The following is a 24,847-nucleotide window of genomic DNA, read 5'->3' as shown; positions in this document are numbered from 1 at the left end:
TCTGTATTTAGAGGATCGCTATGCTTTTGAGGCGTCCTTGTTTTTGTTTACGGTGAATGACGACTTATTCTTTTGTTTGGAAATATGTTGTTTTGACGCAGCACCAGCTATGTGCTGCCCCCTACAGTTTTTAATGAAACATGGATTTCGCCATGAATATTTTTTTTCTTTTCAACAGGATACTATTCGATGTTAACTGTACAGTTTCCCTTCAACACATGTTCCTTGCAAAAAAAAAGGTTTTATTATTTACTAAAGCAGAACTATGCTGAGTTTATCAACATGGTGGTGTGCATGTACTTAATATGTATTTGTAATCAGAATCAGAAATACTTTATTGATCCGACACGTGGGAAATTTGTTCGTTACCATAACAACTGACAGGGGAAAAAGACTAAGAATAATATATATAAAAAAAACAAGAACAAGGAAAATTTGGTATAATTTAAAAAGCTATTTACAATGATCGTAATTTATAATAATAATATATATATATATATATTATATATATATATATATATATATATATATATATATATATATATATATATATATATATATATATAATATATATATATATATATATATATATATATATATATATATATATATATAATATATATATATGTCATTGATCCAAAAAACTCATTATGTTGACAATTTCTTCAAGTAAATTGTTTTTTAATGATAATTTGAATTCTGCAGGCTGCAGCCAGGGGTAGTTGGCACAAAACCAATTACACCAAACGCTGATGATCACCATTTAGGTGTAGTTCTACATCCTGACCAATAGAGGGCACTGATATGAATTTATAAAGACCAACCCTTTTGCCAGAAGAAGAGGAGTTGCGGGAAAACTGAAGCTATAAGTTCCCTGTTGGACTTATGAAACAGTAAGTAATGATTCGAGTCAATATTTTCGATAAGTGGGGAATTTCACTGTTGTCAGTTAGCTTGATCGATTTCGTCTAATCTGACGAAAGTTGGGTGACATATTTCAACTTTATTGACGCGTTGTCGAAACGATTAATGATTATTTAGTTGTGTGTAGCCTGTGTTTGCCTCAGAGAAAACAGCTAGCTCTGTTTGATTAGCGGTTTACCCCTAGCTTGTGACATTTGATGCGGATATAGTTGCAGATTGTCATGTTTCGTTTGTTTATAATTAATAAACGGATAACTTTGCTTTGAACAGCACCTTACCACCGATTTACATATGAGTAATTTGAATAGTAAAGTGTAATGAGAAAAGCAGGAATCCAAGATGACGGAAATTACTGCTGAAGATAAAAATAAAGGATTTACACAGAAATCATAATAAAAACATCTATTTAAAAATAATGCTTCTAAACCATATGAGGAACAAAAGGGACATACACGCTGATAAAGTGCACACAGTCACCAGTGTTTTTATTTTTTCCCCCAGTGTTGTGCTGCAGTCTCAGGTGGGTGACGTCATTCACTCACCTGCAGAGTTTTTCAAACACAGATTTTATCCAGCAAAAACATTATTTATCTGAAGTTAAAGTTGGCTTAAACACTAGTTGAACTTACTGCCTGACGCATGCTCTCATTTATTATGGTCTCGTGAATTCACTTACAAATTTTGAAAAAAAAAAAACCATCCACAAATGCATCACGACTCTATTTCTGTTGATTTTCCACTTTTTTATAAAAACGTTTTATAAAAACACATATTTGGTTTTCATAGTTTTGAACACAAAAATATCACTATGCTTTCTCTTTTATAAATATGTTGTTATTCATGGATACATTTCATATTCACAAAATTAAGTTTGCTAATAAAAAAACCCTAAATTCTTCTTACTGAAATTTGAACTGCAGCAATATTTAAAATTAATTTCTGTTTCAAAAAATACAAAGGTTTAAAAACAATTAAAATCTGTACATCTTTTGGATTAACGACATACCTTAACTCTCCCATTTTTATTATTTTGATTTATTTATTTGTCTGTTTTTTGTCTCAGTGATTGCTTTATTTGGTTTTTCTTGACCGCCGTTTTGTTTAAAAATTTATATTACTTATATTTTTGTTCTCCATTGTTAAGAATTTCGAAAGGTCAAAACGATTTTGTTTTGGATTCAGAACTGTGTTTTATTCTTGTATTTTTTTGTTAAAAATGTTATTGTAGGAGCCCTATTGAGAAACATGTCCTGTGGGTGTCGCTGTTTTTCATATTTTGCTGTCAATTATACATTGGTTGATGATCTGACCACACACAGGTGTGCATGAGCCAGATGGGGAAATGGTTTTTGACCGCTTGTGCGGGAAATGAAGCAAAAGAGTAGTCCAATCCGTTCAGTAGTGTAAATTAATAAAAGAAACAAAGTAATGCAAAGTTGATCGGAGTGAAAGACTCATTTTTCTTCGTCGTATAAGGAAACGACAGCCCGCTTGGCGCGTCAATCAACTCTGGCGTCGCACATCTCAGTGTATCAAAGGAGCTAGAACTTAGTTAAATAGTTTCTGGGCCTTTAGCTCCTACAGTTATATATTTTTGTGATGTATTCTGAAAATGTTCAATAAAAAAGAAAAAAAAAATACTTCAATCCTAACTTTTAAAAAACAAACAGTAATTTTTCAGCTAAAGTTTCTATAATATCAAATGAAGTATTATTAGACATAACAGTTTTTGCTGTAAAATCCTCCCGTAAAAGTTATCCATGTTTTTTGATATCGTCCTCAAGCTGACCAAAGATTTGTAATTTCATTCATGACTTAATTGATTTTGATTTTATCTTGTTTTGGAAGTATGTCTTCTCGGGGAATATAAGAATATACCAAAAAAATCTGCTCATTTTGGGCAGATCACATGTTCACAAATGTAAATTCTCTGGGAAAAAAACTATTCATTCTTCTCTCAAGCTGTATATTCATTATATTTGTATTTCTGAGAAGCAAACAGAACTGTCTGTGTGTGAAAGGTTCAATATTTAGTTAGAAAGCCTAATCCTGGTTTGCTATTACTATAGTTTTTGTGTAACTGAATGTAAATCTTTGTCAACTCCAATTAGTTAAAAAAAATAATTTTATAAGCCAGTAAACAACCTGAAGGAGCTTTGGTGTTTACATTATACCTGCAGTTGGTCACAGCAAAACTTTATTTACACATCTGATTTGCATAATTGTGGTGTGGGCATTTATATAGCGTTGTTTATTTGGATGAGCCTTTTAATTGAAATTTTGTGTTTATTTTGTCATTTACAGTAATAAATAAATAAAAAATCAAAATGAAAACCCCCAAATCCAGTGATGTCAGGAAAGGAATCGCTGATCTTTGGGAGACTCTGCAGTGCCCCATATGGTGAGTGACCTTTAAGAATAAAACGATTTGCTAGAAAAGAACATTTATTATTCCTTTTATATAATGTTATTTTGCCTTTAGCCTGGATTTAATGGCTGTGCCCGTATCTACTAAATGCGACCACAAGTTCTGCAAGTAAAACATTTTTTTTTAATTATTATTATTTTGAAAGACAATAAAGCTTCTAAACTGTAAAATGTTTTAAATTTTGTCTTTTGTCTTGATCAGGTTTTGCATGACGAAGCTTTTGGACAGTTCCAAACAGAACGGGGCCAGCTGTCCAGTTTGTAAATCCAAGATTACTAGAAGGTTGGAATAAGTATTTATGTTGACTCACTAACTTCAATTCAAAGGATTAAAAGCACATTTTTTACTCACCCCAGAATCCTTATATCTTTGTTTTCAGGAGCTTACGAGAAAGTCCCAGCTTTCAAAAACTTGTCACAGGATTGCAGGACATCATACAGGCTTATGAACGTGACACTGGAACAAACTGTAAGGTTTTATTTCTCACTCATTTTATTACAACCTCAGGTTTGCTTTTATCACTAAACGTAATAGCTGCACATTTCTACATTTTTCAGATTTCACTGGTTTGATCAACCAGAAAAAACCCTCAAGGTAAAAGCTATTTTTAAATGAACTCTAAACGCGATGTGCGTTTTATTTATTTATTTATTTCTTATTGTAAAAGACACTAAACTGAACATATTTGCAACAGTTTATCTGGAGAGACTCCTGATGTGGAAAATGCAGACCAAGATATTTCACATTCTCACTCTTCCACTATTGCAGGTAAAAAAAAAAAACAACCTTTTTATTTTACTTTAAAGCAAATTTACGTCTGTAGAAGATCGTTTTTAATAAGTCAACATTAACAGATACTTGCAGGTATTTGTTTTGGTTTTTGTAGAAAAACTAATTGGCTAATGTGAGTCTAAACACCTTTAAATCTGGTTTAAAAATGTTAAATAAATTCTAAAATATATTTTTATGGTGAGATTTGCTCTATATGGACATCTAGCTGTAGATGAGGGTGAACAATATTTAGTTTGAACTGTTTGTCTTTATCGTCTTGTGATTTGATGGAAAACATGTCGGGTTGAGTTATTCACATATATAATCCCAATTACAAACCAGACTTTTTAAATGGATCGTTTGTTGGTATAATAATTCCCCAAAAAGTCTTATCTTCTCCTTTTTATAAAAAATTATATATGTGAATTATTACATGTTTAAAGCAAATATTGCTTTTAAAATATTACTAAAACAGTTAATGTGAAAACTCTTTTATTTTTTAAAAATAAATAATAGGTAATTATGTGCATGTTTTCATCATCAGAGAACATTTGCCTTACAAATAATATTTATTGTAAAGTAGAAAATATAAAAACTTTACCAACTTTACTCTATATTTCAATTCTAAAGTTTTTTTCAAAACAAAACAGATTTTTATTATTTATTATTTTAACTATTATATTTTTTTATCTTATTTTTTATTCTTTCTCTTGGAAGCACTTTGAGATGCTCTGTAGCATGAAAAGCGCTATATAAATAAAGTTTAATTTGAATTTGAATTTAGACCTCTCTTGTTTCTTATAGTAATGGTAAATGTATATGATTTTATTTTTGGCAAATCTATTTAAAACTCTAGATTGCTATTGAAGGGAAATATAACAGATATAATATTATTAAAGGCACTTTAAAATAAAAATATGTATATATTTTTTATTGCTTTTCGATCATCTTTTAACTAGAATTGAAGATAAAGCTTGTTCTGTTTCTGCAACAAGAAAACTTTATAGAGATGATGACTGTAGCATCATCATGGAGCCTAACCTGCACTGCAGTTGTCAGTTTTAGACTATTTAAGAATCGGTTTAGTAAAATCTTCCTCTTATTGTAAAAGTATTTTGTTGTTGTTTTGTTTCGTAGCTCAGAGTGATTTTGCAAAGCTGATGGGACTTGAGGACTCGGCTCCCTTAGGAACGGAGCACGAGTGCGTGGACAGCGGCCTCGGCGACGCTCCGCCAACCAGTGACAGGAAGCTGTCCAGCCCCACCCACAGCTGTGAGCCCACGGTTACTGTCAGAAAGGTTGGACTAACGCACAAAACCAGGAAGAGGAAGAAGTCCTCCAACTTGACGAAAGCCTCTTCTGATCCAGAGTCGACCCAAGATGAACCTTTAAGAAAGTCTTCAAGGAAAAAGAAGAGAAAAGATCTTGAACCTGACCAAATTCTTGAGGAGAAAAAGAAGAAAAGCTTGGAGAAGGTTGCAGAGTGGCTCCTGAAAGTGCCTGTAGATGAAGAGCGACCTCCTGAAGAGGCTGAAGACTCTGACAGCGCTTCGTCTGCATCCACTATAGATCTCAAAGCGCACAATTCTGATTTGAATGCTAAGAGAGAAGATCGAGCGAAAGCGTTGGAAGATCAGGTGTTCGGTGCCGTCTACAGAAGAAGAGGGACCAGGTCCACCTCACCTCTGAGGAAGGATTTCGAGGAATTGGATGATTCCAGACCGGAACAGCAAGGCGGTTTAAAAAAAATTAAAGAAAAACAAGCGGCAGAAGAAATGACTGTTTTCAAAAGAGGAGAAGAAATGGAGGTTGTAGAGGAGAATGGTTTAAATTTAAGCGCTGACGAATTGGAGAAAGAGGAAGGCAAGTGGGAAGTTCCACACTCTTCTCCAGACGCGATGCAGCAAAAGGACGAAAAGACGCAGAGAAGGTCCCGAAGTCCTCTGCAGGACGTGGACTTGGATTTGAAAGTGCAGCTTCAAGGACAATCAGAAGTTCATGAGCAGAAAACAACTGACGGGAGAAAAGAAAGGAACGCAAGGTTAAAAAAAGGCCAACCTACCAAAGTCCCGCCTCTTGTTTTAGTTGCTGCTCACAATGGAGGATCCAGCATCCCGAAGACTGGAGAAAGATCAGAAGAAGTCCAAGTGCAAATAGAAAATTACCCGAGCAGTGAAGATCAAGAAACCCCCATCAGGAGAAGAAGCTCACGGAAAAGTAAAAGACTTCAGCTTTCTTCTAAGAAATTCCTCAACAAGAAGGTCAATTTCAAAATATGTTTTCCTGACAAAGGGACAAAGATGCCCGTTGACTCCCTTAAAAGTGAAAACGCCACACAAAGAAACGGATGTGTGTACCAGCAAGAACTTGGTGGAATTGAAAGTATGGACTCTGGTGACAAAATCTCCTTCCTTAAAACAGCAGAAGAACCACAACTTCTGTCTGAAGCTGATGCATCTGTGGTCTCGAACTCTATAAGTCCATCTGCAGTCGACCCAGCCCTCCCAGAGGAAAATCCCAAAAGAGGTCCTCCCGTCGGAGAACCTCAAATGGAAAACGAGGAGAAAAATGACAGCGAGCTGGACACGGAGCAGCTTCTCAGAAGCTTCAAATCAGCCAAAAGGAAATCTTTCCATCTTGGCCCACCAAGCATGAAGAAGAATCGCTCGGACAAAGAGGAGGAGACCAGCATGGACGGAAAGGAGGCCCGCTGTGGGGATTCTGATCTTTCTCAGCAGCAGAAACCAGAGACTGAAAAATCCTCCTGCAGTGATTTGATTCCTCCGTCAGTCTCACCCTTTCAGACGAGAAGAACGGCCATTGAGAAACAGGATCAAGTGGTCCAAGCTTCCATCACTGATGACCTCCCTTCAGATCAGGAGGCTTTTGCCAGAAAGTCCACCCTTAAGAGTAGCCAAAGCAGTAACCTCAGTCCCAATGAAGTGTCCAAGTGGGACAAGGAAAGCTCTCCTCTTTCTGTTGTTCCTCAAGTTGGAGAATCCGGCCTCATCTTCAGGGCTGTTCAGCGCCAAGAGACGCAACTCCCTCTGACTGCTGATGGTCACTCGAGTGATGCAAGCAAAGTGCCGGAGACGAGGAATGAAAGTCCAGAAAGTTACCTACCCGGTACCTGCAGATCGAACGCAGCCAAACACGCCTTCCTTCCAGAGTATTCTTTAACCCCTGATGGCCTGGTTGAACACGAGACGAGTGTTGATGCTAGCGGAGACATTAGCGCCCATTCCTCTGTAAATACCAAACCAAAAAAGAAAAGAGCTCAGAGGCTGGAGTCTTCATCGGAATCCAACGGCAGCGGAGCCGAAGCGGAGCTCCCAACTTTGAAGGAAATCTTTGGAAATGCAGCTGGAAATCAGAGAGAAGCAGAGGGATGCGAGGAAGCAGAAGGTCCTGCTGTGGAGGCTGCAGAACCCTGTGCAGAACCGTGTCCCAGCCCAGACAGTCAAGCATCTGTGGATTTATTCGGCACTCCTGAGGAATGTACGTAAGCTAAACCAGACCAGCAGCACATTTTAGCCAGAACTCACAATTTAAAGACCCACTCTGATTTAAAATAAAAATCGTGCTTTTCAGATCTTTTTGTGAGATTTTTCTAGTTATAGAGGACACCTAATAAGAAAATTAAGCTTAAATGTGCATTTTTATATATTGTTGTGAATCAGAAGCAGAGGAAAACAAAATGCTGTTTAAAAAAGATCGTAATTGTGAATGAAAGTAGACTAGGCGGGCCACTAGCTCCCTGCTCCGCTCCATTCAGATATATCGACTTGTGGACGACTAGATCCGTGTACGTCTTTGTTTTTCCTTTGTCCGAGCGGGCGTCTGGCTCAAAACAGTTTGGCTGGATGGCTCCAGTATTGTTGGCATTTTTGTTGCACCGTTGATGTTAGGTACGGGTGCCGGGGGTTTGTAAGCGAGCGGAAAATGCATAAACGAAGACAGCTCGGGAGGCGCCTACGGTCCCACCCACAACTCTGGGGCAATTTTCAAATGCCGCCCTGCAGCAACTATGTCCTAGAAATCGACAAAGGGTTTTTGATTTTGGCTAAAAATCGCTAAGTCATAATGAAAGAGACAATAGTTTAAGAATTTATCTGAGCGGGTACTTATTTCTTTTTTTTTACAGGTGAAGTTCCAGTAAATGACACCAGTGTTTCCATTGAGTCCTCCCAGTTTTCAAGTGAAATCCTTGTAACTCAGGTACATTTTTAATATTTATTTATCATTTTGTGTTACAGAATCCCCCCCCCCCCTTTTAGTTAAACATTCTAGAATAAAGCAAAAAAAAAAAGAAAAACCTTTGCAAAAGTAGATTTTTATTTTGTATTTATTTTTTCAGTCATGCACTAACACAACATGCCCCATAGAGGGCAGCACCCCCATTTCCCCAAAGCAGACTGTCAGCTTCTGGGTTGCTCGGTTAAAAATGTCCCCCTCAGCAGGTTTTCCTTTACGTTGGAGCAGATGCTGCACAAATGGAGGAGTCTTGTTTTGTACTCTATCCGTCTTGCAGCAGCTTCTTTTTTTTTAAACGTATTCCACCCTTTAAGTTGCACATTCTCGGGTTCCAAGAGGAATCATGCTACCTATACTAGGAGTCAACAATGTTCGTTTCTCTGCAGCTCTCAACATGAACAATTATTTAATTGTGAAATATGCATACTGTTTGTAGGGTTGTTTTGTAAGTTAATGAACACTAATTTTTTACGCTGCTCTACTTTTTTCCTCTTCTAGCAAAAAATTGAAATGCAAAAGGAGCTGGTCAGGCTGGAGAAGCTGATGGCTCTTGTTTCGGAGGTGTTGCAGGAGAAGGAGGAGAACCCCGCTCAAAATCTCCCACCCGACAGCCGTCAGATCAACAAAGTTACAAGTAACCCCATTATGGATTTGTTTGTTTGTTTTCAGCTTAAACTGACAGCACCTGAAATCACAAATGTGTGCTGATTGTCTATAAAATTAAGCTCTCAGGGAGGAAAAAGAAGTGTTTTATTTGGATTTTTGGCTTCTGAAAAAGCTAAATCTGATATCAACTCTTCTTAAATGAAGAGCAGGACCAACTGTAATATTGAATGTCTTTATTTTTTCTCCTTTTTTAGTTTTAAAGTTGATTTTGGATTTAGAATTTTCTCAAAAGTTTAAAAATGCGTTTGCAGGCCCAGATGCTGATCCTTCCCTCCGGAATGACCAGGACCCAGTCCAAGGCTCAGACAGGTATGCAGAACATAGTGAAAACATGTTCTACATAGTTTAGTCCCCTCTGAAATCATATGCATGACTCCACGAATGCACTAAAGATTGAAAAAAGTGAGAACATGCCAATATTTTTTAGTTTTTTTTATTTTACCTATAAACTTTTTTTTGCAGCGTTTTTTTTCCTTCTTGATTGCATGAAAGCTAATAAAATAACTGTATGTTTGGTTTGTTTATCTACTTGGGATCGCAGTTCTACCTGGTTGGTGTTTTCATTTTGACACCACATATGAGAAAATGTTGGAGGTTGTTACATTTGATCTTTCTGGATTTGTCATAATCACTCATACATTTGTAAAACAAAAATAAAAACAAACACAAGCATTTGGGATTTCTGATGACACTTAAGAACGAACTGGTCAACAGCAGTAATATTTACTGCACATGTAAGTCTAAGTTTGTTTTAGTTTTTCTCAAAGTTGCTAACTCCTCCATGGTTGAAAAAAAAAAAGTATTTTGTAGTAGTGAGACAATTATTGAAATAAAGTTTTAAGCCCTTTAGGGCTTTTTCAAATTCCATCACAAAAAAATAATTACACCATCCTAAATGAGAGATAATCCCTGTCAGAGATGGTTGCAAACTGTCATTAGGAAATGTGGCTTAATAAGTTAAAAAAAAACTCCGCCTGTCAAACCCAAATATTTTTAACCCCAAACGTACTACAGTAGACGTCAACAACCGGGATGAACGTGGCGTCCGCGTGAGTGTCCTCCATTCTGCTAAGAAAGCAACGTGACTTCAAACAGCAGGCAAAAGGAATTCACCCAATGAACCGAAATGTGTTTATGCTGCGAGGGAATGTCAAAGAATATCGACAGAATACTTCATGTTCTTTAAAACCCGCCTGACTGCCCCAACCAACCCTTTCACCTTGAAGAAATGTCCCCCCAATGTCATTTTTAATGATTAATTCCATCTTTGCTTGTTCGGAAACAGTGATCAGCACAATATTTTATGAAAAAGAAAGTCAACTGCCCTTAAACAGCCAAGAAAATGACACAAGCCTGATCCGATTGATGCGTTTCAGGGAGAAAATGCACACGTTAATAGAAATAGGCAGAAATATGCAGACTTTCCCATTTAACTTTAGCTTGATTGCATTTTTTTAAGTACTTAAAAGTATTCAAAAGTTACACCTACCACAGTTTAAAATAAAATAAAACCACTCTAATGTGTCATGTGTTGTCATGTTTTGATCACATTTTTTTATGACAAGTACTTTTTGTTGGGTGCATTACATCGGGTAAGATTTAATCGGCAAAAGTGATGCTGTAACTTTTTATAGCAAAAGTGTTTTTTTCTCATGATAGAGGATGTATAAGATTAAAACAGTAGAGCTGATGAAAAAATAAAAATTGTAACTCTGCTGCATCCACTTGCAGACAAATAGATCCATTCATTTCCTCGTTTTGATCGTCTGAGCTGCCACCCGGTTCAAAGGTGTACTGCTGCATAGCTCTGATTGATGTTGGGGTTGTCAGGGGGCTGTAAGATGGCGGGACAGAGTGTAGATAAAGGGATGATGGGATATCAGTGGCATGGAAGTAACCATGCTACCTTCATGGAGGCATGGTTACTTCCATGCCTCCATGAAGGCAACATTCTAATGAGCTCCTGCTGCTCTGCAGGAAATATGTCTTTAAAAAAACGACAGATTTTTTAATTTTGGCTAAAATCTGCATAATCAGAAAATGAAAAAAGAAACACTGGTGACGACTAAATAAAAATAGTTGGAATGGGACTTTTGTTTTTTAAATCCTCCTTATTGATTACAAAGCAAACCAAGGCTGTTTTCCTTAAAAAAAAAAAAAAAAAAAAACTAAAAGTGTGAATCCATGAATAGATTCTTGAAAGTGAAAAAAGTCCTGCAGGAGTTCAGAAATGTCGTTTTTTTTAAATCCTGTTAGTATTCTGACAAATGTTAAGTCTTTTTCATTTGTGAGCACATTCTTCTTACCAGATTATTTTCAGAAAAAAAAATGTTTCCCCCCAACATTTGTGCATAAGTTTTCATTTCATGTGTGACATTTAACCTATTTGGAGGAGTAAATAACAAAAGTATAGAAATGATAATAAAAATGGGGTTTTTGCACAAATTGTTTTTACAGGATGGATATTCCAGGTGGAGCAGAAGATCTCAAAAGGGTGTCGTCAGAGGAAAAGGTGGCGATCGAGGTCGCCGTATCGAGTCACGGTGACGCCACAGAGATGGGTAAGAAGTGTTTCAGGACAACCAGCCATGACAGCAAACACAGGATTTCCCTGTGAGCTTAGGAACTCACAACTAGAACTAATGTGACAAGTTTTTAAGGGTTAAATATGGACAGCTATGAAAGAACCAGCAAATAAACCCTATGAATAATTTTTTTCTAGATCATGACTTGCAGCACCTGGGTGTTACTTCATCCCGTAGTTGCTGTGGAAACACTAGGAGCAAGCTTATTTTTAATTATTTGTTTTATTTAATGGAGAGTTATCTAAAGGATGTATAAAAGTACGTTTATCATGTATTGTTACCCCTAGTATTATACATAGTATTTTTTTTTTCAGTGAACCTTAACTCTGTCAGAGTCTGTAGTACTTTTTTTTTTCCACAAACTTTGCTACATTGTTATATAAATACACTTGGATGTTTCTTTACTGTCATCTTTGTGTTGATTCCATTTTTTTATTTTTTATTGTCTTATCAGCAACCAGAACGGCCCAGAAAAGTATTTTACCGCCACACGGACAAGATGACAAAGAAAATACCAGCCCTCCTAAAGCAGGAGCCAAAGGAAAGCCGGTGTTCGTGTCTTCTGGATTGGGTCCCACTGAGCAGGTGCCTCCTCAAACTTGTTTTTTTTAATTCCAAGTGTTTTCGGTTGAGACTCATCCGACGCTGCCACCAACAGATCATGGTGAAAAAGTTTGCCAAGAGGATTGGAGCGCGTGTGGTTTCCCGTGTGACATCAGAAGTGACGCATGTCGTCATGCGCACAGGTACGTTTCTCCTAAGCTGGTCATCGCTGGTTCAAGCTATTGAATCTTTCTAAAACCCTCCTTTAGTTTTCTATTTCCCCCTCTGCTCCACTCGTGCGCTTGCAGCTAATTATCCTCTTTGATAGATTTGTTTAATTTCAAAGCTTCTTGTCTCCAAAGCACCATTCCAACCAAGCAACCATTTTAATGTTTGGTTGTTTCCTGGCAACAGAATTGACTCTGATGGCGAGAATGAAGCTCTGTCATGTCTGGAGTCGGGGTCAATACAAACTTTATGTCTTTATAGTTTTGGTTTTGTCAAGGGTGTACTTTTTTATTTTGGGATCTTGGTTCTGCTTACTGGACCTTGTAACTGTTTGTTCTCTCAAATTTACATCCTAAAATGCAGACAATTTATTCTTTTGCTCTTGGATTAAAGTGAAAAAGCTGGTCAAGAGATTTTGATGACATCAATGTCCTATTATGGGCACACATTTATTAACCCTTGTGCTATCTTAGATGACCCCACCCTTACTTTGACGTGTTATTCCTACCATGACAAAGGTGGATAAAGGTGCAAAGATTTCATGAAATCCATGGACACCAGTGAAGATCACAAATCATTGAAGAAAAAAGGTTCAGAGCACTGTCTAGTGGGTCTAGATGACCCAACTCCCAATCTTAAAGTGCCTAGGATAGCACAAGGGTTAAAAAAGAGATTTTCCATGGCTTTATGGAGTACAGTGGTCTCTCTTTTTTAAGTTCTAAAATTACCCAGCGACAGGTGAAATCTACAAAGTCTTAAGGTTTTAAAACTATTCTAGATGGTTGAAGGCTGTAAAACCCCTCACCACACACTTTAAACACTTTTCTTATACAGAAATAAACATTTTCACATTTTTCTCTCAAACCCTCATAGAAAAATAAGTCCAGGAAAATGAAAGCAAAGATCTGCTCGTAATCGAAGATTTACGTAGATTTGGCAAACTGTGCGGGGGACAGGGCCAATCAGAAAACAGGAACACAATGCATAGTAAAAAAAAGACAAGCATGCATAATTGCACTGAAAGGAATCTGCTAAACCAGGGCTGCTCATTCCTGGTCCTGGAGATCTACCACCCTGCCTGTTTTCCAGCTCTCCCTGCACTGCTTGCTGCTGTTTACCTGGACCAGGTGTGTTCAGTCAGTCAGAATGTGGAGACATCTGATTGAGCTGATCAGCAGCTAGCAGGGCTTGGAGATCTGGAAAACAGTCAGGGGGGTAGATCTCCAGGACCAGGAATGAGCAGCTCTGTGCTAAACTATAAAGGGTGAACCACAATATTGTGTATTTGCAACATAAATGGGTCTAATAACGATCAATTCCTAATGAGTCCAAGTAAGTATATTGTTTTTAACATTTTATTAGAAGTTCTTGCACCATTTTGCATAAAACCCACTTTGATCATCTTTTGATCTATTTTTAGAGCATCTTTTAGTTACAATTATGCAGTTTTTAGGAGAGAAAAGAATTTGAGGTGTTTTTGCAGAATACTAGAGAATACTCAAATGTGCTAATGGTTAAAACCACCGCTTTGGGGTTGTTGATGGCGAGGAATATTTATTATATATATATATATTAAAAGCTCAAAAGTGGATTTTGCATGGAATTTATTTACCCTTGTTATTGTGGTCATTCCCAAAGCTGGAAAGGTAGAAACATTTACAACTGTGCTTAGGATTCCTGCTGAACTGAGTAAAGTAAGTTTCCTAAATCTGCTGCTCTGCATTTGTTCTATTGCTCTGATTTTCATTTGGTCCACCGCAAAGGCCGTGTGTTCACATCGTCTCTGAACCACATTGGTTTACTTTCAAGCCCTCATTTTCAGGCCTGCTTGGTCTGAACGAAGCTCAGATGAGTTTTGCCGCTTGGTTCAACACAACTAACTAAAAGCAAACGGTGGAAGACGACTTTATACCTGGAAGCTGTCTCCGTCCTCCAGTCATCTCATTTTTGTTTTCAGACTTTTAGTTTGTCTTTTAAATCTGCGTTGATCGACTCAATTAACTAAAAGTATTGCATTTTTTTTAAAAGGCTTTATTTTGAAAGACTGTAGGGTAAATCATTGTGCTAAATTCATGGATCCATTTTAAATTTTAACACATCCTTCTTTGCTTTCTTTTTTACCAGATGATCAGCTGGTCTGTGAGCGCACCCTAAAGTATTTCCTTGGAATTGCAGGCAGGAAGTGGGTCGTCAGCTTCCAGTGTGAGTTTGGGAGATAATTCAGGAACTGTAACTCTTTACAAAAGCAGTATAATGCTGTGAGTTGGCCATGAATAAGATGGACACCTGTAGTATAGTTATTTATTTATTCTAATGTTGTTGGTTTTTTTGCAGGGATTTCCGAATCCTTAAAACAGAAGAACCTCCTGGATGAGGTATGCTGGAAATTTCCACTTTCATGACTCTTCAATCCAAGAATTTCATTCAATTCATGTGACGTTTTTTGACAATATTTGCTTAAACTAAATATTAAATCTTCATGTAGTTTAGAAATCCTCATCATACATTATAATCCTTTGTTTACTTTATTTCAAACTAGTTTCATGCCTCATGGAATGGTTGTATTAAAATATTGAAATGTAAAAAGGTTCACTTCTAGAAAAATGAAACTTCTGTTTGTCTGAAAAAGTGCTTTACATTGAAAATGTGAAAAGCTTTTGTGGTAAATTAGTTTTATATTGATGGACTTGTATTAAATGTTGATTCTGTGCTTTCCAAGAGTCTTTTTGAAGTGAGAGGTGATGTGGTGAATGGACCGAACCACTGTGGGCCCCAGAGGGGTCGCACCGCTGAAGACCATAATGTGAGTTATGTTTATTTTGACTGCTTTATTTCTTAAAATTAAAAGTTGTTTTTTTTTTGGTTAAAGAGAAAACACAATATTGTTTTTTACATGTAATATGAAGTAAATGTATTGATTTTTATTTCTGGTTTGTAAAAAAAAAAAATGCTTTCCAGCTTGGTACTACCCAGATTTTAGAAAACCGCTGGACATTATACACTGATATGGAACTGCTGCTTTGTTGCCGCAGCACTCCTTACTTAACAAATTCCAATTGTTTATGGAGCACAAATGTGTTTTTGTTACCCATGGATTTGCGACTGATAGACAACACTCGCATCCTGACTTAAATTGCGACCCAAACAGAACGTGGCGATGTCAATATCTATGTTTATTTTAAGGTGTTTAAAAGGGATTTAACTAAAATGTTAGAAACTTTCACTCACTATATAAATACAAAAACGCAAATGTTCAATTTTTACTTTGTTTTTTAGTTGTTGTTTTTTTTTAAAGAAAGCTAGAAAAGATTGGTTGTTTCTTAACTCGCCTTACAAAGGATTTCAATCAAACATTTTTTCTAAAAAAAGAGATGGTAGACCCCCCCCTGGACATTCTCCGATCTGCAGGTTTTAGCACAGAGTAAAATCTTTGTGACCAAAGTGGAACATTTTTACCTAGATTTTCATAATTGTCTAATCAACTTTATTATAATCAGCACATGGGTTGTTGCTGTGCCCAGTTTTGTTCAAGATTCTGTTAATGATGTGTTTATTAAAGAGGTTTAATCAATTGTTTGTCATGAACTGTTATGACAAACATTTATTTACTAAATCATAATGTTTTTCTCTCTGTGAATGTGTAAAAGTATGATGTCCAAAGAACAATGAATGAATGAATCTTCATTCATGTTCCACAACGCCGTCAGAGAGCCAAAGATGTTATTGTTGTTCACCTTTTGACATTTCCTTTCAGGATCAAGTGCTTTACAATAAAAACTGAGATCAAAAAATGAATTTAAAACTTTGCAAGTAGAAAACAAAACTTTTTAAAAAAAAAAAAAAGACAAAATTACAGCAGGCAAATAACATAAAAGCAGAAAAGAATGAATGAAAATGAGTAAAAGAAATTTCCACCAACTATTGAATGTTAAAAGCCTTTATAAAAAACAAAAATAAACACGGGTCTCGTTAAAAAATAAACCGTTTACGTCTTGATTGACATGCATTATTCTAGAGGAGTATGATCCCATAACTGGAGGCCGGCAACAGAAAAAACACGGTCACTTACCACACAGATCACAAAAACACAAGTAATGTAAATTCACAGCAGCTTAGGATCATCTTTTTGTTTTTATTTATTTTGTAAATGTTTCTCCTAAACAAAAAAAAGGTCATTAGAAATAATTTTTAGTTCATAGAATATTTTGACGTAGATCCAAACAAAAAAAGTTCAGGACTTTAAAAAAACAAACAAAACAAAAGTCTAAAATCATGAGTTTTGTCCAGTTCAGCACCATGGACAGCAACATGCACCCATAAAGAATTAAAAAATTCAAGCCAAACTTTATTTATACGGCACTTTACATGCTAAAGTAAGGCAAAGGGCTTTACAGAATTTAAAACATCTTTCAAAAACCTTTACCTTAATATAAAAGATATCTCTAAGGTGAACTTGACTGAACCTAAGGACCTAAAAACATGTCAAGAAGAATCTGACCTACACAGCCTATAAAACTACTGTCTGATTGCGTTTAGGTTACCAGAAATTTTTTCCGTTTCATAACAAAGAAGATTGCGTTTCCATCAAATCTCTTTCACCCAGAGTTCATTTTAGCCCACCACACTTTAAGAGTCATACTTAAAATTAAAGGAATTTGACTGCAACAGTAGGACGGCCCCCTATCAGCACATCAAAGCTTTGCTCTTTATTCCTTTCAGCCTTTGGGCCCTCTGAGGTCTTTATCAGGAAGACGGGGATTACTTTTCACTCCCGGTCATCCGATTGGGTTATGAATCGGCAATAGAGGCAGCCAGCCTGATCTTTATTTTTTTTTAAACAGGTCACCTGGGCTACAGCACTCAGAGAAACAGTGAACCCCCTTTGAAATCGATTTATAAGCCAATCTTTTATCTGTAAGATCAATTCTGACCTCAAAGAACTGTGCGATTCTGAGGGAGGAAGATCTAGTGGAAGATCTGCGTTACAAGCAGCACTTGAGCGAGTTTCCTCCTGTTGCACCAGCCTCTTAATTCACTCCCTGTTGTGAAAGGCTGATTGTAATTTTCCCGTTGGTATCAGGCCAGCAGGCCCAGCTCTGTCTCCATTCAGGGAGAAAATTAGAAATGGCTGGATGTCATGTTGGCCGTATAACTGCCTTTAAAGAACTTCTGCTAATTGAATTAGCGAGTAATTCCAGACTTATTTAGCTGGCTTAAGGGAGGATGGATCACATTTTGTCACCTGAACCTGGTGACAGACGATTTAATGCATGAGGTCCGTCCATAGATGGAAGGATTAAAAAAGAAAAACAGAAAGAACACAATTTCTATGGTGGAAGGAATCATTTATGTCTGCAGTTGGGAAAATCTAACTTTCAATTCTCGCTCCGAGCAAACTTATTGACCCGGACTGCAATAAGACAACACGCTGCCGTGGCATTTTCCCCTGCGTGTTTCCAGCTCGACTCATCCCTAAATTTACAGCTTCTTTGCAAGGACAAAAAGGGAAAAAGGTCTAATGGGTCCATTTTTCTTTTAATCATTGGTGAGCAGTTTCGGCTGTAAATTGCAGGATAAGCTCGGAGCCATGTTTCAGCTCTGCCAGCGAAAGCCTTGACTCAGGTGGAGAGTTCAGAAACACACTCGTCTGTACAGGTAATCGCAGAAATGGCTGCTTCTGCTGCGCCCACTTAAAACACAGTGTGAAGGTCGCTGGATAAATGCTCCTCTGCGCTTGGGTGTAAATGTTTTTCGGCAGTGTCACTGTAAATGATGCTTTTGTCATTCTGCAATCTTCTTTTTGTCTTCAGCTGCTCCTGAAGGGCTTCAAAATCTGCTTCCAAGGATCTTTTACTGACATGACAACAGGTAAAGTGTATGAGGCAACAAAAAAAACGCATTTCTTCTTTATTTTACAGGAATTAAAAGTAGGCTTTAAAATGGTTTCTTTAGAAAAAAAATGGAAACTTTCATTTATCTATGCACACACAGGCTTCTTTATTTTCATAAAGACAAATTTGTTCATAATCTTTGATTGTAGACTTTCCCTGGTGCCTCATTTAAATTCCAGGTTATATCCGCGTCTCAGGCTAAGGATTTAAAATCTTAACTGGTCTCGACTGAATCAGGCCAGTTCCGCTTATTAAAAGATGTTTAAACCAGAAAAATAAATAATTCCAGAAAATACTAGCTCAAAAAATGATTGTGTTTCATTCTACTTCTAAATAGTAAATTCTTCATATCTTTTAAGCACATAATGAAAGTAGCTTTGTAAAATACTACATCTAACTTTAGAATACTCCTGAATTTGATGTTTGAAATCAATAGAGCCTTTAAAAAAATCCTTTGATTTGAAAGTGCAAGACATAAATTTGATGTTTTGACACCTATAATTTCAAATCAAACTAGTCAGATTGCTCTTGTATGATAAAACTATTACACTAAATATGCATACCAGTACTTTTACCTAACAGTTTCCCTGTGTGGTGATTCCTCTCATGTGTGATTAAACTGTTGGGTCATTTTTTTTGTACTATAACATCATCTTTTTTTTCATGGGGGGGCCTTTCGGTGTGGAGTTTGCATGTTCTCCCCGTGCATGTGTGGGTTCTCTCTGGGGACTCCGGCTTCCTCCCACCGTCCAAAAACATGCTTCATAGGTTAATTGATCACTCCAAATTGTCCATAGGTGTGAATGTTAGTGTGCATGGGTGTGTGATATGTGTGACCCTGCGACAGACTGGCGACCTCTTCAGGATGTCCCCCGCCTTCACCCATAACTGACTGGGATAGGCTCCAGCAGCCCCGTGACCCCGAAAGGGACAAAGAGAAGAAGATGAATGAATCTTTTTTTGTTTTTTTTTGTAACTCGTCAGTCTTTTGTCTATAAATTTGTTTATTATTCAAATGTGTTTTAATGTTTATTAGAAAAACACAAATTTCTAATTATTGTTATTTAGTTATAGCTGTATCCTCGTTTTTAATTTAATCAACTTTCTGTTTACCGGTCGAAAACAGGAAGTGGCTTTGTAACTGATAAAGCAGCTTTAACAGGTGCCAAAAACCTTGTTTTCCAAACTTCTGATTTATATTTTTGATTTATTATTATTATTATTATTTTATTTTTTTACGTCCCACAAAAGTCCGGGACTACAATTACTAGATTGTTTTTCTTCTGTCTCACTGTGCCTTTGGGCAAAAATGTCACCTCTGCTAGATACTCTGAAACAACCAAATTTGCCACAGGACCTACAGTTTGGTGGCCAATTGTGTCACAAAGTGTGAAATTATTTTCGCTTTGACCTTTTTCCTCTAGAAATGCCAGCCATCTTGAATTTCCCAAAAAGAAGTTATCGCCTCCTAACTTCTCTGAAGCTATTTGGGGCAATTTGGGACGCCATTAGCCTGGCAAGCTCGCTAAGTGGCGTTTCCCCAGTAGCTCGCATATTTTTTACCGCAATATTGTGAACATATGATGCATAAATCATTGGCTCAACAAATAGATATACAATAGAGATACAAAATGAGCATATTAGGAATGTAGGAGTTGTTAACAAAAAAATATATACCTTGGTTGCCATGGAAATCCAAACGTTCAGTTTTGTCGATTCTTCTAAAAATGACATAGACTTGTTTGTTCCCCTCCGGTGACCAAAAAATAAAATGGTTGCTATGGGATAAAGCCAACAATAAAACCACCATTTTGAAAAAAATGATCTGGTCACAAAAAAAGGGGGCAGCAGGGTTGAGAAGCGCTATAAAAGGTCCATACGACGCCGCTTTTATTTTATTAAATTTAATGGTTTTTCAACAATGAAAATCAAATGCTGCCAAACTCTCTCAGATGAAACATTGCGAGCCATTCTAAGTGGTCTTTATTTCCAGGATTCACAGTGTTTGGCATGGTTGTTCTTGTGGATGACAAACGCAGGAAGATAAAACCAAGTTCTTCCAAACAACCTTCACTCCTGTATGGTTCTGGTGGTTGTATCTTAACTGCTTTGGTTTCCTCTCCATCTCATTAAGTACTTCATCTTCCTCTAAAATGCTGCGCCAAACTGCAGCCCTCCTGCTGTGTCTTTGCCTCCACAAGACCAAATATTTGGTTGTTGAAAAGAATGTCGCTGCAGCCTGAAATGCCCATGCTCGGTCTCATTAGTGTCTCCTATAGACGCTTTCTCCACTTCAGAGGAAAAAGAGAAGACAATCGGATGAAGGACAGCTGAAGGAACTGCGCTTTTGACTGACACTAAGAATAACTAGAAGCTCGTGCTGTTTTTAACCCCTGTTATTTCAGCACCGGTGAACAATGACAAGTGAGTCCTGCATGTGGGTGGACTCCATCCAAACCGAGGAGTTGTGCGAGATCTTCATAGTGTGTGGTTGCCGCGTTCTGCTGCGGTTACCATGGCGTCCATCAGCTGCCCAGAGAAAGTGGCTGAAGCAAAAGAAAAGGAACTTCCAGATGTGGAGAATGATTCACCTGTCCTTGTTTTCTAGACTTGGCGGCAGGAAAGCGTTAGTTTATAAAGAAGCTGGCCTTCATGCTTAATGATTCTTCAGCTTTATGCTCGGTTAAGTGGACACAGATCATGGGTGAGGGCCTCTGGGGGAGGCGCGCCTGAAAACTCGCAGCGTAGCATTCTTTGGTTTCCGTCTTCCTGGGGCTCCTAAAGTGCTCCTGCAGCATCCTCCTGCTGATTCCTGGATCGATCACGCTTTGCTAATGGGCTAACATCTGCTTCTGTGTGTAGTTTAAGGACTTTATGTTACGTAGCCTAAGAGTGGAGCCCGTTTCCACCAGCCCGGCAGAACTTCCTTCATCGTTCAATCCCTAGACGTTTTTGGATGATCTGTAATGAGGCTTTCCTCCTTCTTATATGTGCATTTGTTTTCTTTTTTAGATGATTAAATGTAGAAAAATGGTCTTTACCACTCAGATGTAAAGCGATTTAGTTGTTTTTGTATTTTCAGATGAAATGGAGTTGATGGTGGAGCTCTGTGGAGCAACTGTGGTCAAAGACCCACTATTTTTTGACAGTAAACAGGTACACTTCCTGCTTCTGATAATCTTTTGATTTAATTTATCTGGACTTTTCCCCCCATTAAATTATTTATTTTTAGGCGTTTGTTATGATTCTAAAGTAATTTTAGAGTGTATTTTATTAGGAATATATAATATATTTATGGTTTTATAAAATTAATTTACAAATATTACTTTGTTCAGTTACCTGAATATGAATTTAAATGCTTGTATTACTTTTTTTTTATGGTTTTAGGTGAATATTACAGATTGACAGGGTTTAAAGGAGATCTCCTTTATCAGTTAATTTAAAATTTAAAACTGCAATTTGATTTATTTAAACTGATTTTATACAATCCTTCAGTGTCTCTTAAAATCTATTTTGTTTAGTCATAGAAATGTACTTTTTGTTATAGCTTTTATTGTAATCTCAACAAAACATAAACTGACAGTAAATCTAATTTTTTTTGTGTGCAAGGAAACAAATAATGAGAGGGGGTCATTTTAATACTTTGTAAATTTAGATCAGGTTGTTTTGCTATAGGTCCTTTTTTTAACCCGTCTATAGTTTTAAACGTGATAAATATATTGTGGTTAAAGTTATTCCAGTAGTGAAAGTGTCTTTAGATGATTTGTAACAGGAGTCTAAGTGTTTAAGCTCATGAAATCAGAAAAGTACAGTTTAAAATCTGCTTTTAAGTGTTTGAATTCTGTTTTATTAAACTGATCTCCTTCTTCCTTCCCTCCTACAGCCTCATCAACTCGTCATCGTACAGCCAAGATCAGACGCTTCATCTTCAACATACAGCAGTGAGTCTTTTCTAAATAAAATAGTTTTCTGCTTAAAAAAACAAACAAATCTTGGTTAGGCCTTATCTCCCAAAGAGGTGAGGTAAGAATTTTTTTAAATGTATTTGAGGCTCTATTGTTCACACTAAACCTCAGCAGACACTCCCAACATAAAAAATGAGACTAAAGTGTCTGCAGGAGTTACATAATTCATGCAAAGGTTCACCTGGAGGTTAGAAATGACAACAAGTCAAACTTTTCTTTTTTTTGTGAAGCGTTTTCAATGAATGAAACCCTCAGGTTTGGGTTTTGACGTCTTATTTTCTCTTTTTTTAGTTTTTTAAACACAATGACATTTGGTTAATGATGTTTATAACATATGTGTGCATGTTGGGCAAACGTTTAAACAGAAACTGTGTCTTTCTGCACCTGCCTGTCCCTCTGAACCTGCATTAGAATGACATCAGATGTGAACGGCGTGGTCACAGGGATTGAGGGGCCGCCTCCGGAAGTCAGGCGGGTTCCTAAGAAAAGCAGGGAGGAGCGACTGGCTGAGAAAATGTCAGATTCAGGAGAGGAAATGTCACAAGTAGTTGTCCACTTTTTACGAGCATGCGCCTCCACAGAAGGAGCAACGGTTTGAATGTTTTCCTTCCTCCTCGTCTAGTTTTTATTTGCTTTTCTTCAAACTAATACGAATACAAATCAGTTCAGCGTGACATTCAAGATGTGGAAAAGGGCTTTTACAGTTTGACGTCACCTTCTATCAGTGAAACACGTCTTCCCTGAACTCACGGCCGCTACACTTCCTTTTGGCTTCCTACCGTTTTTCACAACAGAGTCCACTTGCAAATGAAACTCCTCATTTGCTGCCAGTTCAAAGTTCAGGTTCACCTGCCTATTTGAGCAAACAAAAACCTTAATCACAAATGTGGGTTGACCCGTAGGGGTTTTTGGGTCGTCCGGTTTCGTAGAAAAGAGCTGCTGCATCCTAAAGTGAGCATAAGTGGGCCTCTCAGTTCCCTTGAGGCTCCTATGACCACCTCAATGGACGTCATGAAAGCGAATCCTATCACTGCCGTGTATCGTGAAATATTTGCATAACATGAGGCATTAAATCGGCTACTAAAATCAAAGAGTTTTTCCATTTTCTATAAATCTAGATTTAAAAAAAAAAAGTCAAAATTAGACATGGACAAATACAAATTTAGATGAAATCTCTCCAAAAATAAAAGTTGACTAAAGTAAAACTAAATTACTCATCTTTTTGTCTGAGTCAGTCCCAGGTGAGGAGGCGGTAAACAACCCGGACAAATCATTCACTCCATCCAACAGCTTTTTAGAAGTGTAGTACTTTATCGTGTAAAAGTATAGGTTTATCCTGCTGCTTTTAACTCGATTGTTCAAATCATAAAATACTTTGTTTTTCCATGTTATTTCACTTAAAACCGTCGCACACAGAAGCTTTTCTAATGAGGTTCAATTTCATCGCTCGTCTCATAAATGAACTCAAGACAACTTGCACTGAAGTACAACCGAGCATTTCCTGTGTTTGATTGACTCTGACATTAAATATTCATCATGAAGGATCAGATGTTGGAGTGGTCAGTGTTGTGGTCGGTAACCGGACCTCCTTGGCCTCCTGCTCGTGCCCTCACAGCCATGTTCTTGGCTCCTATGTCATGTTGTCTACTGGAAACAAAATCGGCTTCCGCCAAATGAAAAGAGTTGATCCACGTTTTACTGTCTGCTTGCTCCGCAGGTTTGGCCAGAAAGGCTACAGTTGTGACCCGCGGGTGGCTCTTGGATACGGTCGCAACCTACACTGTGCAGAACTACAAAAATTACACCATATATGGACGTGAAAATCCTTCAATTTCCTCTTGAAACCCTTTTCTGATTCACTTTAAATGTCTGTTTTTAACAAAGCTGTAATATCTGTGTGTTGTGTGAAAATGAATATAAAATTTAATCGAATTTCACGAGTTTCATCTTTTTAACCAGAACGATTACGAACCATTCATTGCTGTTTTTTTAAACCTACTTTTCTCCATGTTTGGTTTCACTCATTGATCAGTCTGAAAAAAATTCAATAGGAAAAAAAACTAAAGAATGTTTAAACCATCCCTGCGTGTGTCCCTGTGTGCAGCCACGCTTTTTAAATCGGACTCATATCTTAGTTAAATGGTTTGTTTTAGCAGTGTTTGAAAAAGGTCTGCATGTTGACACAAAAGGCTTTTATTATTCTTTAAAACATTTTACAAAAGGTGGTCAAGTGTTAACCCTGAGACTGTGAGGTTGTGGGTTCAATTCCTCCATCACCACATACTATGGCTAGAAAAGAAATCAGCTTTATCAATTCATTGAAAAATTGTTATTACAATTCCACTCCAATCATCTTTTGATCTATTTTCAAAGTGTTCCCAGTTAGTTATGATTATGCTTAATTTATTTATTTATTTATTTTTTTGCCCAAATCAAAAAAATCTTTGCCATTTTTTAGGACATTTTTTAGGACTGCCAGTAGCTCATTAGACAAGTGGATGAATCAGAACTGAATGATTTAAATAGTTTTCTTAATATCTCCTCCATCAGGAAAATGGCACAGGAGGATGTATAAAAACGCCCAAAAACACA

General features: G+C 37.1%; 1 protein-coding gene across 1 annotated transcript; it reads left to right on the top strand.

The window, feature by feature from the left end:
* Positions 1-764: 764 nt before the first annotated feature.
* brca1 (BRCA1, DNA repair associated) lies at positions 765-24,192 on the top strand. The gene is made up of 21 exons (XM_011487961.3): positions 765-893; positions 3,229-3,325; positions 3,407-3,460; positions 3,554-3,634; positions 3,732-3,820; positions 3,910-3,946; positions 4,047-4,120; positions 5,261-7,621; positions 8,268-8,341; positions 8,876-9,011; positions 9,295-9,352; positions 11,501-11,604; positions 12,083-12,213; positions 12,287-12,374; positions 14,524-14,601; positions 14,734-14,774; positions 15,119-15,202; positions 18,210-18,267; positions 21,373-21,446; positions 22,174-22,231; positions 23,973-24,192. Exons 2-21 carry the CDS (start codon positions 3,252-3,254, stop codon positions 24,095-24,097), a joined length of 3,879 nt encoding a protein of 1,292 aa, XP_011486263.1. The 5' UTR covers positions 765-893; positions 3,229-3,251; the 3' UTR covers positions 24,098-24,192.
* The last annotated feature ends 655 nt before the right edge of the window (positions 24,193-24,847 follow it).

This window comes from Oryzias latipes, chromosome 19 (assembly GCF_002234675.1).
Source record: "Oryzias latipes chromosome 19, ASM223467v1".
Taxonomy (NCBI): Eukaryota; Metazoa; Chordata; class Actinopteri; order Beloniformes; family Adrianichthyidae; genus Oryzias; species Oryzias latipes.
Note: the sequence above shows the minus strand (reverse complement) of the source record. Positions and strands in the feature narration are given on the sequence as shown.